Source organism: Nicotiana tabacum, chromosome 2 (assembly GCF_000715075.1).
Source record: "Nicotiana tabacum cultivar K326 chromosome 2, ASM71507v2, whole genome shotgun sequence".
NCBI lineage: Eukaryota > Viridiplantae > Streptophyta > Magnoliopsida > Solanales > Solanaceae > Nicotiana > Nicotiana tabacum.
In genome coordinates, this window is record NC_134081.1 from 1,764,789 (window position 1) to 1,780,031 (window position 15,243).

The 15,243-nt window shown below is 37.5% G+C and overlaps 1 protein-coding gene and 1 long non-coding RNA gene across 2 annotated transcripts in view; one reads left to right on the forward strand and one right to left on the reverse strand.

Annotated features, from left to right (window-relative positions):
• Positions 1–8,005, reverse strand: part of LOC107782497 (uncharacterized) — a 106,039-nt gene extending 98,034 nt beyond the window's left edge. Inside the window, exons 1-5 of the mRNA XM_075229825.1 lie at positions 7,745–8,005; positions 5,298–5,379; positions 4,755–4,858; positions 1,886–1,981; positions 1,703–1,750 (exon numbers count right to left, since the gene is read on the reverse strand). Of these exons, the coding sequence (XP_075085926.1) occupies positions 1,703–1,750; positions 1,886–1,981; positions 4,755–4,858; positions 5,298–5,379; positions 7,745–7,759 (345 nt within the window). The 5' untranslated portion in view covers positions 7,760–8,005. The remainder of the gene's footprint in view (positions 1–1,702; positions 1,751–1,885; positions 1,982–4,754; positions 4,859–5,297; positions 5,380–7,744) is intronic.
• A 536-nt stretch (positions 8,006–8,541) lies between these two features.
• On the forward strand, positions 8,542–11,400 carry LOC107823330 (uncharacterized). Its single transcript, XR_001656601.2, has 3 exons — positions 8,542–8,700; positions 8,830–11,060; positions 11,136–11,400. It is a non-coding gene; the product is annotated as an uncharacterized LOC107823330 (long non-coding RNA).
• The last annotated feature ends 3,843 nt before the right edge of the window (positions 11,401–15,243 follow it).

Here is a 15,243-nt window from a genome sequence, read left to right on the forward strand (position 1 = left end):
TTTCAAGGGCAAAAAGTAGAACCTCTGACGAAAAGCTATACCGGGAAAACACCATATAAAATTTTCTGTCCATCAAAAGTATCCATATCGCCAAGTACTCAGCGTAAAACAAGAATATCAAAGGGAATTGCACTGAACCATTCTGATTCCTATCATATAACAACTAAACATGGAAGGCAATTTCCTTTCCTATGTTCAATCATTTGTTCTTAATTAAAAGAATGCTTAGTCACATAGTTCGCCTTACAATCCAACTACTCAGTTCTCACTTATATATCGGTTTGATCCAATCATAATAAATATGTGAACTCACTGATCAAAAAAAAATAAAAATCTGTGAACTTGCACTAATTTGTATCGAAGAATTTCTCATCTGTTATTTTCCATTCCCATGATATTCCTTGAAAAGTCTCAGAACTTTTAGACAGTTTTGGGCCCAAATATACGATGCCAGTTTGCTTTCTAAGGATTTGAATATACAACTGCAAGTGATCCAATCCAGCATCCAAATGAATACAGCAACAATTGATTCAATCAACGTTAGATTCGTCATTCCAGATAGTTCTTCTATCCTCATTACATTACAATTCTATGCCCTTATCATCCTATAGTGCTCCCATCTTATCCAATCAGCAGAAAACGATCAAGCTACTTTACAAAACAACATTTGAAATCTGAAAGCTTTTGTACACATCCAACACCGCACAAGAGCTTGAAGTGTCAAAAAGCGTTCACATTAAAATTTAAAGAAGCCATGGGTGCAAAGACAATCCATCACAATTTTCCTGCGATCACCCAAGCTAGTGGAATCTAAGTGAAGAAGTAGCGATTGGTACAGTTAAAGAGACCTAGTGAGCATCACGTTGATGAGAGAATAACCTCACCATGCCTCCTAGATAAATTGATTTATTGGTTTTTTTTTTTTACTTCATCAAAAAAAAATCTTCAGAATTCCAAAAGATGCCACTTGGAAGGGTTTCCTTATCTCCCTTGGGAGGCAACTATTCTCATGCAACCTTGTCACTCTTTTTGTTCTTTTTTCTGCGGGAATAAATACAAACTTGCAGTTCCACTTTAACTCTCCAGTCTCCACTTCATCTTTTACTCTAGTAAGTAAAGTATGAAAAAAGAAGAGATGTTGGAAATGAATTGTTCAATTATTCCCTCAAGTATGTTGGTGTTTAAATTATAAGTAATCCTAAAAAGGAAATGATAGTACTTCCTATACCTAATTACACAGTTATAAGGACTCTAAACATCTCCCATATTTACAAGGAATGGCCTCTCGCCATGTCAACAATTACCTAATTCTTAATAGTAGCAAATAAGACCAAACAGCTAATAAGAGATTTTCTTCAGAGGGATAGGGATGAAGTCAGGGATGGGGGTTATTCCCATAGAAACACAGGTGTGCCTTCCTAAGGAGGAGGGTGAACATGCATTCAGAATTTTATGAACAACTGCATCCCATCACTACAACAGTAGTGACACCTAGCATAGCCACCATTCAAGTTAAACCATCCCATTGCTTCAGTAATCAAGAGAATGGTTTCTATTTGACCAGTATTAGCAGAATGAAGAATAAACATGTTAGTAATAGGTCAAACAATATATATTTAAGAGAAGAAGTCCAACTTAATAGGAGTCTTTGACAATAATCAAAAGCATTTGACGAAGTAAATTGGATAAAATGAGTGTTCACCTCTATTTGTTGAAGTTTTGCCTCGAAAAGTTTTTCTCGGTCTTCTTCCTAATGAGAACAAAATGAAAACATAAATTAATTTTCTGCACTACTTAAATATGCTTTCTGAACATTAGAGATTTCAAATAATAAAGTTGCAATATATCATTGCGATCGAATCAACAGATGTTGTGTACTTGCTACCTTAAGAGACCTTCCATCAACAATAGGATGAGCTAAAATGAAGACTCTATCAATAAGAACAATAACAGGCTCCTTGCCAAGACTTTTCCAAGGAACCTATATTCAAACAGAGAAGTGATATTAGAAAGCAAAAACATGGCATAGAACAGTCAAGGAAAAAAGGGAGAGCTATACAAGCAAAAAATATGCGCACCTAATTTCTAAATGTTTTGGATACAATCTTGGTGTAAATTACAGATACTAGATGAGGGATGGCCCGTGCCAACATGTTAATTACAAAAGAAAAAGGGTTGACAGTGTTTGATTTGGCTTTTTAAGAGCATCCATGTTTTATTTAATTAAAATAGTTTGTGATGGATTACAAGCAAGTTTCATGATTGCCCATGCGACGGGAACTCGGTATTTTGTGGGCTTTAGTTACTTAGGTGACTTAAAAGAGCTTTATTACGCTGATCATCTACGAAAAAAGAAATTTTGAAGATGATAACAGGATTGTGACAACTATACCTTAGTTAATAATCTCACATGATTCAAAGAGTACCTTCTACTTTGTACTGGGTGGGTGTGAGGCTAGTCTGATAAAGTTTTGTCTTAGACTGCTAGTGGTTCATGTTGTGTTCATACTATTTTTCCGTTTTCATAGTACCTTGCCATTGTTATTGGTTATTGTTATTGCTTTTTTCATCTATTTTCTGGTTCTTACGATGTTGGTATTATCTTTCTGGCCTCTGTTGTTGTTACTGATCTATTGTCTCTTTTTGTCTTCTTGAGTCGAGGGTCTATTGGAAACAGTCTCTCTACTCTGAAAGTGGCTGCTTCTAAACCCTATGGTTCACATCGATTACCCTTAGAATTCAGGTTGGGTAGGGGAAAGCCTCTCAATCCCTATTTGAAGGCGAAGATGATCGATTCTCTTTTTCGAAGGAAATTAACGCCTAAGGAGATAGGGCTCTTTCCAGACGAGCTGGTGTTCGATGGTGAACGAGAGATAGGTAGTTCAATTCCTTCCCTTAGAACAGTACTTGAGAATTTCTTACCTCATACGGCTAAGGGGTAAGATCTGCGTACACACCCCACTTGTGGGATTTTACTGGGTTGTTGTTGTTGTTGTTGATTCAAAGAGTACCTTCACTCTGAATAGTAAAAGCTATTGCACTTCCCAATTAATTATTTGAATTAGAAATTAAATTCTTGGGATAAAAAATAATTTACTTCAAATATATAAGTGTATGAAGTACAAATAATGTGGAGTGAAAAACAAAGCCCGGAGAATATAGTAAGGTAGTCTTATTACCAACCACGTTTTGTCTCCTTTATCTCAAATTTCAGAAAGATAGTATAATAGTTTATACAAAATAATTTTTGTTGCAAAATTCATGCATCCATTTCCGAAGAGACTATTTCTCCACATGAATTCAAAAACTCATTTATGCTTCTTTAAAGTGTGCACTAACTTTAATGAAGTAAGCATCTATTACTATTTTGGATACTAGCAATAACAGATTCGAGCAAATATAAATGATGGCTTGATTAGAGGATTATTTGAGGGCAAATATTGTAAAAACAGATCAAAATAGGGCAAAAAGAAACTTCTGCAAAATTTACCCTGTACATTGTACCTGAAGCATCAGACTCAAAGGTTGTTTTATTTTACTTGAAACCCAAGGATAAAGAAGGTAATAAAAGGGGAAAATATGGGCCAAAAGAGACAAAGAATGTCCTTTGATAAAAAGATAAAGGGAAAGGAAGGAAACTCATTAGTAGGTAAAGAAGGTAATAAAAGGGGGAAATTACTCATTAGTGAAAGGAAGGAAACTCATTAGTGAATTTTTACATATACATTTATGCTCCGCGTCAAAATTACAGTTGAACCTGGCGCCGATACATTGCATCCGTCTCTAGGCCAAAAGAGACAAGAATGTCCTTTGATAAAAAGATAACGGGAAAGGAAGGAAACTCATTGGTAGGTAAAACTATTGAAGCTCAATGCACGGCAACGTGATCCGCAGGTGTTGGCAAGTTGCACAACTAAAAGCAGGCATCGTTCCCGCTTATATAGAATACTGTTAACTTATCAGAAGGATAAAACAACAAAAAAAGCAAAAAGATATACCAACTTTTTACCTTAATTTATCAAAAATATATATTTATATATACCAACTTTTTGATATATCGTGTTACATGTTCCACATTGGTTTGGAAATGGGTTGTTATCCTCTTATGTGGTTTTGGTCATTCCTCACCACATGAGATAGCTTTTCGGGTTGAGTTTGGCTCAAGATCTAGTTTCTTAACATGGTATCAAAACCATACCCATTGGTTAGCCAATGTTCCATGTTATGTTATCCACGCTCTGACGACCAGGTGTGAGCTTGCCGAAGCAGTGTTAAATGTCTCAAATTGGAGGAAGGAATAGGTTATTATTTTCCTTATATGATCTTGGGTAATCCTTACCCCATGAGCTAGAGGTTCATTTTTTTTACATATCAAAATGGTATAAAGTAATTCTTTGTTCTAATACCTCGACATATGCTAATATTTCCATGGAATTTTGTATTGACCAAAACAATTGAAAACCGCTCAAAGCAGGCACAAAATAAGGACCTTAGTAAGCACAACATTACTGTAATGACAACAAATCAATATAATCACAATTAGAGTAAAATTGTGACAAGTTTATGCTTGAGTAGCTACACTAGGTATAACAAGTAAAGCACCTTTGAATAGAACCTATAAGAAGCACTGCATGAGAACTACAAACCACGAAAATCATAAAGACATAAAGTAAATAATTTGTAAAAAAAAAGGATGATTGACTTGCTAGAAAATGGCCAAAAGGTAACTGAAAACAAATCAAATATCAGAATACCTTAAGAGTTATGGTTCCAACAAAACCAGCTTTGACAGTAACTGGTAATTTCAAGGAATTCAAAGCCTCTGCCTTCAGTTTCAAGTCCTTGAGAACCACATCACCTATAAAAGAATCTAAAGTTAGTAACAGGGGACACCAGCATGAATTTAGGACGCCAAGCCTCTTTTTGTTTTTGACAAATGAAGGTGAAATTAGATTGTAACAGGGGATACCAGCACAACTTTAGGACGCCAAGCCCCCTTTTTTTATGACAAATGAAGGTGAATTTATTTATTAAAAAAAAAAGGAAGGACACCACGCATTTCGATAGAGCGCAACAAGGATCCTAAAATTTGCAATATTATAAAATGGTACACTTGTAACATGGAAATTAGAATCACCTACCTTTTAGACTGCATTTTTCTTGTCAAATCAATACACTAATTACTCATTAGAGAAAAAAAATCACCAACACTTCAGCTTGCAGCTAGTATAACGTGAATAAAGTAATTGAATCGGAGATTTAAAAACCATATAGGAAATAGAAAAATATGAATATACCTTTCCATACGCTGATCCTCAATGCCTCTGCCGACAATCCATGGACGTATTCACCAAGATATCTTCGAAGCAAATGCAGAACCTACACCATGTACATAATATTGCTCAACAAAGCTAATATAAAAATAAAAAAATAAGAGGAAAAAGAAGTAACATATATATATATATATAAAGGAGGGACAAAGAGGTAACAGCAACAAAACATGACATGAATAAATTGCTTCTCGTACCTTTTCCTTAATTCTGTCAAATACGATTTACTAAAAAACATTATTTCTCATAAATTGTTTGGTGCTTATGGTTCTCATTGTTTAATTATCTATTGCTCTTTCAATAAATGAAGGTTCATTTCTCTCATGTTGTAGTCTCAAAGAAAAACACCAGCCATTTCTCAAATGTCTTATAGCCATAAAAAACAGCTACAACTATTTTTGCCATGTTAAGGTGTTGTTATTATACTCACAAATCTAAGAACGTTGAAGAAGTGCGGTCACATGAAAAGTTTCCACCTATTTCTCTCTTGAAAATAAATGAAGGTTTATCACTCTCAAGCAGAGGCGGACCCAGGATTTGAGTGCGACGAGGGCACATTGTATTTAGATATGCCAATTATTAGCAACAAATCTGGGCGTGCAAGCCTTTAAAAACTTAGTGATTATGATAACAACAAAAAAAAAACCAGTGTAATCCCACAAGTGGGGTCTGGGGAGGGTAGTGTGTACGCAGACATTACCCCTACCTTCAAGAAGGCAGAGAGGCTTTTTCCGGAAGACCATCGGCTTAGGATAGGTAAAAGGAAGGACAACAACAACAAGCATACCAATTAGAAAACTGAAGCAAAAATACAAAACTAAATACACTAGGTACTGCAATCAGAAAGCCGACACGAAAGCAATAACAAGTAATCACAAAAGTCAAGGGATACGAGAATACACAAATAACACTAAATCACCTACTAAAGCTACAGTTACCGACAAGGCTCGGCTACCTGTCCTAACTCTCTACCATAAGCCTTCTCTAAGTCGATGAACACCATATGTAAATCCCTCTTCCTCTCCCTATACTGCTCCATCAACCTCCTAACAAGGTGAATAGCTTCTGTATTCGATCATCCCTGCATAAATCTGAACTGATTTTCAGAAATAGTCACAATCCTCCTCAACCTTAGCTCCACCACCCTCTCCCAAACTTTCATAGTATGGCTTGGTAACTTGATGCCCAGGTAGTTATTGCAACTTTGGATATCACCCTTGTTCTTATACAGCAGGACCATCGTACTCCATCTCCATTCTTGGGGCATCTTTTTCGTCCTAAAAATGACATTAAATAATCCAATGAGCCACTCCAAGCCCGCCCTACCCACGCTCTTCCAAAATTCCACCGAGATCTCGTCTGGACCGGTCGCTCTCCCCTGCTCATCTTATGCATAGCCCCCTCAACCTCTTCGACTCTTATACGCCTACAATACCCAAAGTCCCGACGACTCTCTGAGTGTTCTAAGTCACCTAGCTCAATGCTCCTATCCACCTCTTCATTCAGGAGTTTATAGAATTAAGTCTGCCATATTCGTCGAATAAGTGCCTCATCCAACAAAACTATGTCTTCCTCGTCCTTGATGCACTTCACTTGGTCCAGGTTACGGGCCTTACTTTCTCGCACCTTGTCTAGCATGTACAACTTCTTATCCCCTCCTTTGCCTCCAGGTTCTTCATATAAGCGTTCAAATGCGGCCGTCTTGGCCGCAGTAATTGCTAATTTTGCTTCCTTCTTAGTCATCTTATATCGCTCCCTATTCGTCCTCTTCACCTCCTCATCCACGCTCTCCTGAAGCTTCAGATATGCCGCTTTCTTGGCTTCTACTTTGCCTTGAACCTCAGTACTCCACCACCAATCCCCTTTGCGGCCACCAGAGGAGCACTTCGAGACCCCTAATATCTCTCTAGCATCCTCCCTAATGCAATTCGCAGTCGCGGTCTACATACCACTCGCGTCCCCGCTACTCCTCCATGATCGCATAGCCATCAACCTATCCCCAACTCTTGTGCTCTGTCTTTAGTCAAAGCTCCCCACTTGATCCTAGGTAGACCAAACACAGTCCATATTTTCAATTTCATTAACAGCATATAGTTCCTTTTCCAGTGAATCAAATAAGTACTGTTACTTGACTTCTCAAAGTAGTTAAATTAAAGTAGCATATAACACAACAGCTATAAAAATAGTAGTTCAGTAACTGGCATCAAAAAAAGTCCACTACTTCGAATACATTACTCAGAAAATAGGTCGAAACTAATTCACCTCACGAGTTTCAAATTTTAATTAATGAAGAACCTGTAACTCTAAAAAACAAATGCAGTTATCGAACATAAAATATAGTACAAACATTGAATAATTCATAACGCACAAAAAAAATAGAAAAGGAAAATAAAGTGAGAATGAGAGTTGTTTACATGAGCTTCGAACATGATGATGAATCGACGGCGATCTTTCACGGCGGCAGGAATCGAACGCCGATATAATTAGCGGCGATCACCGTTCAAATGCAAGCTGTTCATTTACAAAGATGTGATGAAACCCTAGCACCTTCTCGAAGATCGACACGTAGCTTTGGAAGTTTTTGGAGGGGAAAAATGGCGAGGAAGGGGGCTGATGAAAGTATACATAAAAACGCATAAGCGGTCATTTCCAAATACTGTGCATTGCAGGCCGTGCGGTTTTTTTGTAAAATGGGTCGGGTTCTGTCGGGTTAAGAGGTTGGGTAACGAACACGCATTTAATGTTCAAATTGGTTTGGGGTGATTCTATAATTACTATAACTTGAAGATTATATTTGTAATAATTGAAAATCTCGAGGATTTGACCTTTTCGTGTGTTTAACATTACAACTAAGTCCGCGTTTTTGGAGAAATTCCATTTGCTCGTTGGTAGGATTATACTATTAGAAAACATTGCAATTTAAACTCACGGCAAAAATACCTCAAAATCTCCCTAAACTTATCGCGAATTATTAGTTTTCTCCACAAACTATCTCGGGTTCGAATTACCCCTACACTAGATAACTGAATTTAAAAATTCCCGGGTCACATACGCGTAGTTAAGTGTATGCACGCGTGATACATTTGGACAGTTTTGCTTATTTGTACTCCACGTAGGCCAAATAAAATGATATCAAATTTTTATACTAATTACTAAAGAAAAAAAGGGAAAAATAAAGAAAAAGTAAAAGGCACGCAAAACGTTAGAAATAAAACATAAAGATTTCGTTTTTCTCTAAACCGTTATCTTTCTTTCTCTCTCTCTAGTAGAACTCTGTCAAAAAATCTCTCAAATGCCTCTCCCAATTTCACTTTGATTTATATAGAAATTTTGGGTTTTCGGTCTCTAAATATCTGATAATCGATTTTTGGTGAGTTGTTGAACCTATGTTGCTGATTTTGTGGTTTAATGTATGTCATTTGTTTTTCCAATAGAGTAGAATAAGATTTCAATTGTGGTGTATTTCTGATCGTTTGTGGTTTCTTCTCCGGTCGTCAAGCTTTTTCGGTGGTCTTCTTCAAATATTTCAAACAGACAAAATCAAAAGGTTAGGGATTTCAAGCTTTACTTTTCGATTAGGGTTTTGTGATATATAACAAAGATGAATATCGATTTGCTTTCAATCTTCTATTTTCTTGAGTTAAAGCTTTCATAATTAAAAATTTTATGTATAAAATCAGTGATTTTGTGTATGCACGGAGTGTAGGGTTTTCTGTAATAACTTATAAAAATTAGGGGCTTTTTATTTTTATATTTATGGTTGTTTGGACATATGTTATTCATGTTATTTTAGTTATTTTAAAGGTATTGCAAGAACTTTTCTGCTATTTTATTTTAGCTCACTGTTGGTGGAATATTTTTATGTAAAAGTGAATCTTTTTCTGTATTTTATTTGTACCTAACATTTCTTTAATATGTTACAATATTGTATTATTAATTTTAGATGTTAAATATTGATGAATTGTGTATATGGTTGTAGGTTGTCCCATGACTTCTAAGTACTTTAATTTTAGATGAAAAATTAATGTAATGTTGGTGAGTGAAGTAGGGCTAGTTTTTGTTGGAGGTAGGACTGAGTATTCCTTCAACATTGATTTGATCACTTATCTATCCCTGAATTAGTAGATATTGCAAAGGATTTTGGGGTTACTAAGTTGGGAACTACTTATATTGCACCTTCTAAGGGTGGCAAATTGGTAGAACTAGAGAAAGACAAGGATTTGTTAGACCTTAGAGTATTGTTGAATGATGGGGACACAATAGATATATTTATCTGCAATGACTCTAATTTTGAGGATGTGGGGCATGTTGGCCAACATGTGAATGGTAAAAAATGAGGTGGTAGTCAATTAACTAATATAAACGGGGGTAGCAGGGAATCTGAGCCTTTATTTATTCCACATCCACAGATAATTACACCAGCTCTAACTATAGATCTAGATCTAGAATTTTCTTCTACTCTAAACACTTTTGGAAGGGTTGGAAAAAATATAAGAGAGGAAGTAGATGCTGCCAGTGGTGATGTTCAGAGAGAAGGTTCTGCTAGTGGAGATCTAAACAATTCCATTACTTCCTCTGAAGAAGATGTAGGCACTGAGGATGAATTTGAACTTTTTGATGATTATGGAAGTGATGTTCATGAATAATTTAAGGTTGTGAAACATGATCTGAAGGCTTACAAAGAAAAGAAAAAAAAAAGGGAGAAAAAATAGGAAAGAAAGACATGATGGGTTTCTAGGTGAGGTTGGACTAGATGAAGGTTGTGATGATATTGATAAAGAGAGAGAAAATCTGAAGGATAAATTGGGAGGTGATGATGATGAGCCATATTATGAATCATCAGAGGCTGACAGCTTTGCTAGTGAATCTGAAGGTGAAACTGTCAGTGATGATGAAGTAGCAGAAGAAAACTTGAGGGCAAGGAGAAAGAGTAACAAGGTAGTATATGACCCTTCTTATGAGAAAGTTATTTGGGAGATTGATCAAGTATTTAAAAATGTGAAAGAGTTTAGAGAGGATTTGACAAAGTATGTTGTAAAGAAAGGGGTTCAACTAGACAATTATTAGAATGAGCCACATACAGTTAGGGTGGAGTGCAAATATAGTTTCCCATGGATGATATATGCTACCAAGGAAGGTAGGAGTTCAAATTTCACAGTCAGGACATAAATGCCATAAGACCAATATTAACTTTCTTTGCAATTCTAAATATCTAGCCAATCATTATAAAAAGAAAATTATTTCACAACCTACCATTAAAGGGTGTGAAATACAAAAATCTTGTCCGGGAAGACTTTGGTGTGTATGTGGGTAAGGCTATTTATTTAAAAACAAGAAAATTTATTTTGAAAAAAGTCACGGGAGATCATATTGCTGAGTTTGGTAGACTTTATGACTATAGAGATGTGCTTCTACAAATAAATCCCGGTAGCACATGTGTAGTTAAGGTAGCTAATTTAGAAGATTATAAGAAAGAGTTTATAAGCTTATATATATGCTTTGCTGCTATGAAGAAGGGATTCATGGAGGGTTGTAGAAAGTGTATAGGACTGGATGGTTGTTTCTTGAAGGAGATATTCAAAGGACAATTATTAGTTGCGGTTGCCCATAGCATGTCCCGTTGTTGGGATTGAACAAAAGAAAATATGGATATGGTTTATAAGGATATTGCAAGATGACTTACAGCTTAGAGATAGAAATGAGGTCACTATAATAAGTGACATGCAAAAGGTATGATACCATACTACTATTTATTGCTTTTTACTATTTTTATTGTTATTTATTATTTCCTTTTACTTTTTCAAGGTTTGGTTAGTGATGCTGAAGAAGTATTTCTAGCTTGTGAGCACAGAATGTGTACAAGACATATTCTGTCAAACTGGTCAAAAAATGGAGGGGAATTGAGAGAAGGGAGAAGTTTTGGAGTTGTGCTAGAGCAACATTTGAGGCCGAATTGAAAAAAGGCTAGATAAATTAAATACATTGGGTCACAATATTGTTGAAGATCTTATTTCATACAATAAAGAAAGATGGTGCAAAGTCTACTTCAAAGAATTCTCTAAATGTGACAGTGTAGACAATAATATGTCTGAAAGTTTTAATGCCTGGATATTGGGAGCTAGACACAAGACAATTGTGTCAATGCTAGAAGAAATTAGAGTAAAGGTCATGATAAGGATAGCTAAGATGAGGGCTTGTCACGATCTAAAACTCGACATTTCGTGATGGCACCTATCACAGAACTAGGCAAGCCGACATTCACAATAAAACTAGGTATTTTGTATTAAAAATAATATGAAGCAAGTTTAACAGTAATAATTCTCATAAATAGTCGATATAAACAATTGCGACTCAAATACAATTTTTTCAAAATCCGGGTGTCACTGAGTACAAGAGCATTTATACAATAACATAGTCTGAAACACTGTCTAAGAAGGTAGAACAATATAGGTAAATCTGGAATATAGAGAAGGAGAGTCAAGGTATGCGGACGCCAAAGCAGCCACCTCGATAATCTCCAAACAGGTAAAACTCCAAGATCAACAACCACCATGCCCGGAAGTACCTAGATCTGCACACGAGGTGCAGAGTATAGCGTGAGTACAACCAACTCAATAATTATCGTAAATAAACAAGGCAAGGTAAGAGAAGCTTAAATTATTGATGATACTAGCTATTCCGGTGTGGTTCTGCCTTCTTAAACTAGACAGAATAATATTTAAAACCAACGCATCAAATTTCGTGAGAAGAATATACATGTGTGCTTGTGCAAAAATTCTCAAATGCCCTGCTTAGACAATATCATGGCATGTAGAGGAAGGAAACAATGAAATCGGATAAATGATATAAAAAAATACAAATTTCACATGCTGCACAGACAACTCATATTTTAACAATAGAACCTGCACAAACAACTCACGTACGACACGGACAACTCACGTGTCAATAATATCAATATATGGATTTGCATGGATAACTCACGTATTGCACGGACAACTCACGTGCCTATAATATCAATATATGAATCTGCACGGACAACTCACGTGTGACACAAACAACTCACATGTCAATAATATCAATATATTGATCCGCACGGACAACTCACGTGCCAATAATATCAATATATGGATCCGCACGGATAACTCACGTGATACACATGCAACTTACGTGCCAATAACATAATCCGCCCATCATCATCACAGGCCTCCAGTCCAAACATATCATACATAAGCAATTAAACAAGTATATATGTATATGATGAATGAAATAAGATTCTCGTACTCCTGGAGTGGTATAAATGGCATGCTAAAGTGTAGGCATGTGCAAAATATGCTATCGTAGTTCAAATCGACAATTTCATCACTGAAAAGCATTCATCAAGTTCGTTCGGGTTAAATCTCTAAGTAGCCTCAGCATGGCTCAAATAGATCACATAAACTGTTACAACATGTGAGATATCATAGCTTAAAGCTTAACAGTCAATTCTAGGCTTATAAGAGTCTGTCTACAACCGGAACATGAATATATGACCCTAGTGTCCGCACATGCCCACGCATGTGCGCACCCAATAGCACGTGACTATCACAACAATTCAGGCAACTAATGTCTCAACTGAGTTTAAATATGATACTTATCTCAAGCAAATTGAATCACTCCGCTAGTAAGCCTTTGCCTTGCAATTGGCCTCCGAACGCCTCAAATCTGACCACAAACAACTCGATACAATACCACAAGCTATCGGAATCAATTCCATATGAAAATGCTAAATTCTTAATCAAAAGTCAACTCAAAAAGTCCAAATCACGGACAAACTCCTAAGTCCAAAATCACACTACAGATCTATCAGAACCGTCAAAACTCTATTCCGGTGCCATTTACACATAAGTCAACATCCGGTCAACTCTTTCAATTTAGGCTTCCAACCTTGGGACTAAGTGTCCAAATTCATTCCGAAACATCCCCAGGACCAAACCAACTACCCATGCAAGTCACTTAACAACAATTAAGCATAGAATAAGCAGTAAATGGGGGAACGGAGTTGCAGCACTCAAAACGACCGGCCCGGTCGTTACATCCTTCCCCTCTTAAACAAACGTTTGTCCTTGAACGAGTCTAGAATCATAACTGGAGTCTCAAATAGGCGTGGATATTTGCTCTGCATATCCCGCTCGGTCTCCCAAGTAGCCTCATCGACTAGCTGACCTCTCCACTGCACCTTTACTGAAGCTATGTTCTTTGACCTCAATTTTCGAACCTGCAGATCCAAAATGGCCACCGGCTCCACATCATAAGTCCAATCACCATCCAACTAAACTGTGCTGAAATCCAAAACATGAGACGGATCGCCGACATACTTTTGGAGCATGAATATGTGAAACACTGGATAAACACTCGATATACTATGCGTCAATGCAAGCCTATAAGCCACCTCCCCAATCCTCTCAAGCACCTCAAATGGGCCAATATATCGAGGGCTCAACTTTCCTTTATTCCCAAACCTCATAACACCTTCATGGGCGAATCTCTGAGTAGTACCTATTCCCCACCATATAAGCAACATCATGAACCTTCCGATCGGCGTAGCTATTTTGTCTAGACTGCGCCGTGCGAAGCCGATCCTGAATCAACTTAACCTTGTCCAAAGCATCCTAAACCAAGTCAGTACCCAATAGCCTAGCCTCACCCGGCTCAGACCAACCCACCGGAGACTGACATCGCCTCCCACACAAAGCCTCATACGGAGACATCTGAATGCTCAATTGGTAGTTGTTGTTGTAAGCAAACTCAGCAAGCGTCAGAAACTTATCCCACCCCCCCACCCCCCGAAATATATGACACAAACGTGTAGCATATCCTCCAATATTTGTATAGTGCACTCGAACTGTCTGTCTGTCTAAGGGTGGAATGTTGTACTCAACTCAACCCGTGTGCCCAACTCTCGCTGCACTGCTCTCCTAAACTGCGATGTAAACTGCATGCCCCGATTTTGAAATGATAGACACCGGAACACCGTGAAGGCGAACAATCTCACGGATGTATATCTCAGCCAACCGCTCTGAAGAATAAGTAGTCCCAACTGGAATGAAATGTGCGGACTTGGTCAACCGTTCCACAATCACCCAAATAGCATCAAACTTCCTCGAAGTCCGTGGGAGCCCAACTACGAAATCCATGGTGATACGCGCTCATTTCCACTCCAAAATCTCAAGCCTCTGAAGTAATCCACCTTGTGTCTGGTGCTCATACTTCACACGCTAACAATTTAGGCACCGAGCTACAAACCCCACTATATTTTTCTTCATCCTCCTCCACCAATAATACTGCCTCAAGTCCTGATACATCTTTGCGGCACCCGGATGAATGGAATACTGTGAACTGTGGGCCTCATCAAGAATCAACTCACGTAGCCCATCTATATTGAGCATTCAAATCCGACCCTACATCTGTAAAACCCCATCGTCCCCAATAGTAACCTCCTTGGCATCATCGTGCTGAACTGTGTCCTTAAGGATAAGCAAATAGGGATCATCATATTGACGGTCTCTGATGCGATCATATAAGGAAGATCGAGAAACCACACAAGCTAGAACCCGACTGGGCTCCGAAATATCTAATCTCACAAACTGATTGGCCAGGGCCTAAACATCTGATGCAAGAGGTCTCTCACCTATCGGAATGAAAGCAAGGCTACCCATACTCACCACCTTTCTACTCAAGGCATCGGCCACCACATTGACCTTTCAGGGATGATACAAAATGGTAATATCATAGTCCTTTTGCAGCTCCAACCATCTCTGTTGCCTCAAATTTAGATCCTTTCGTTTGAACAAGTGCTGGAGATTCCGATGATCCGTAAATACCTCACATGACACACCATAGAGATAATGCCTCCAAATCTTCAATGCATGAACGA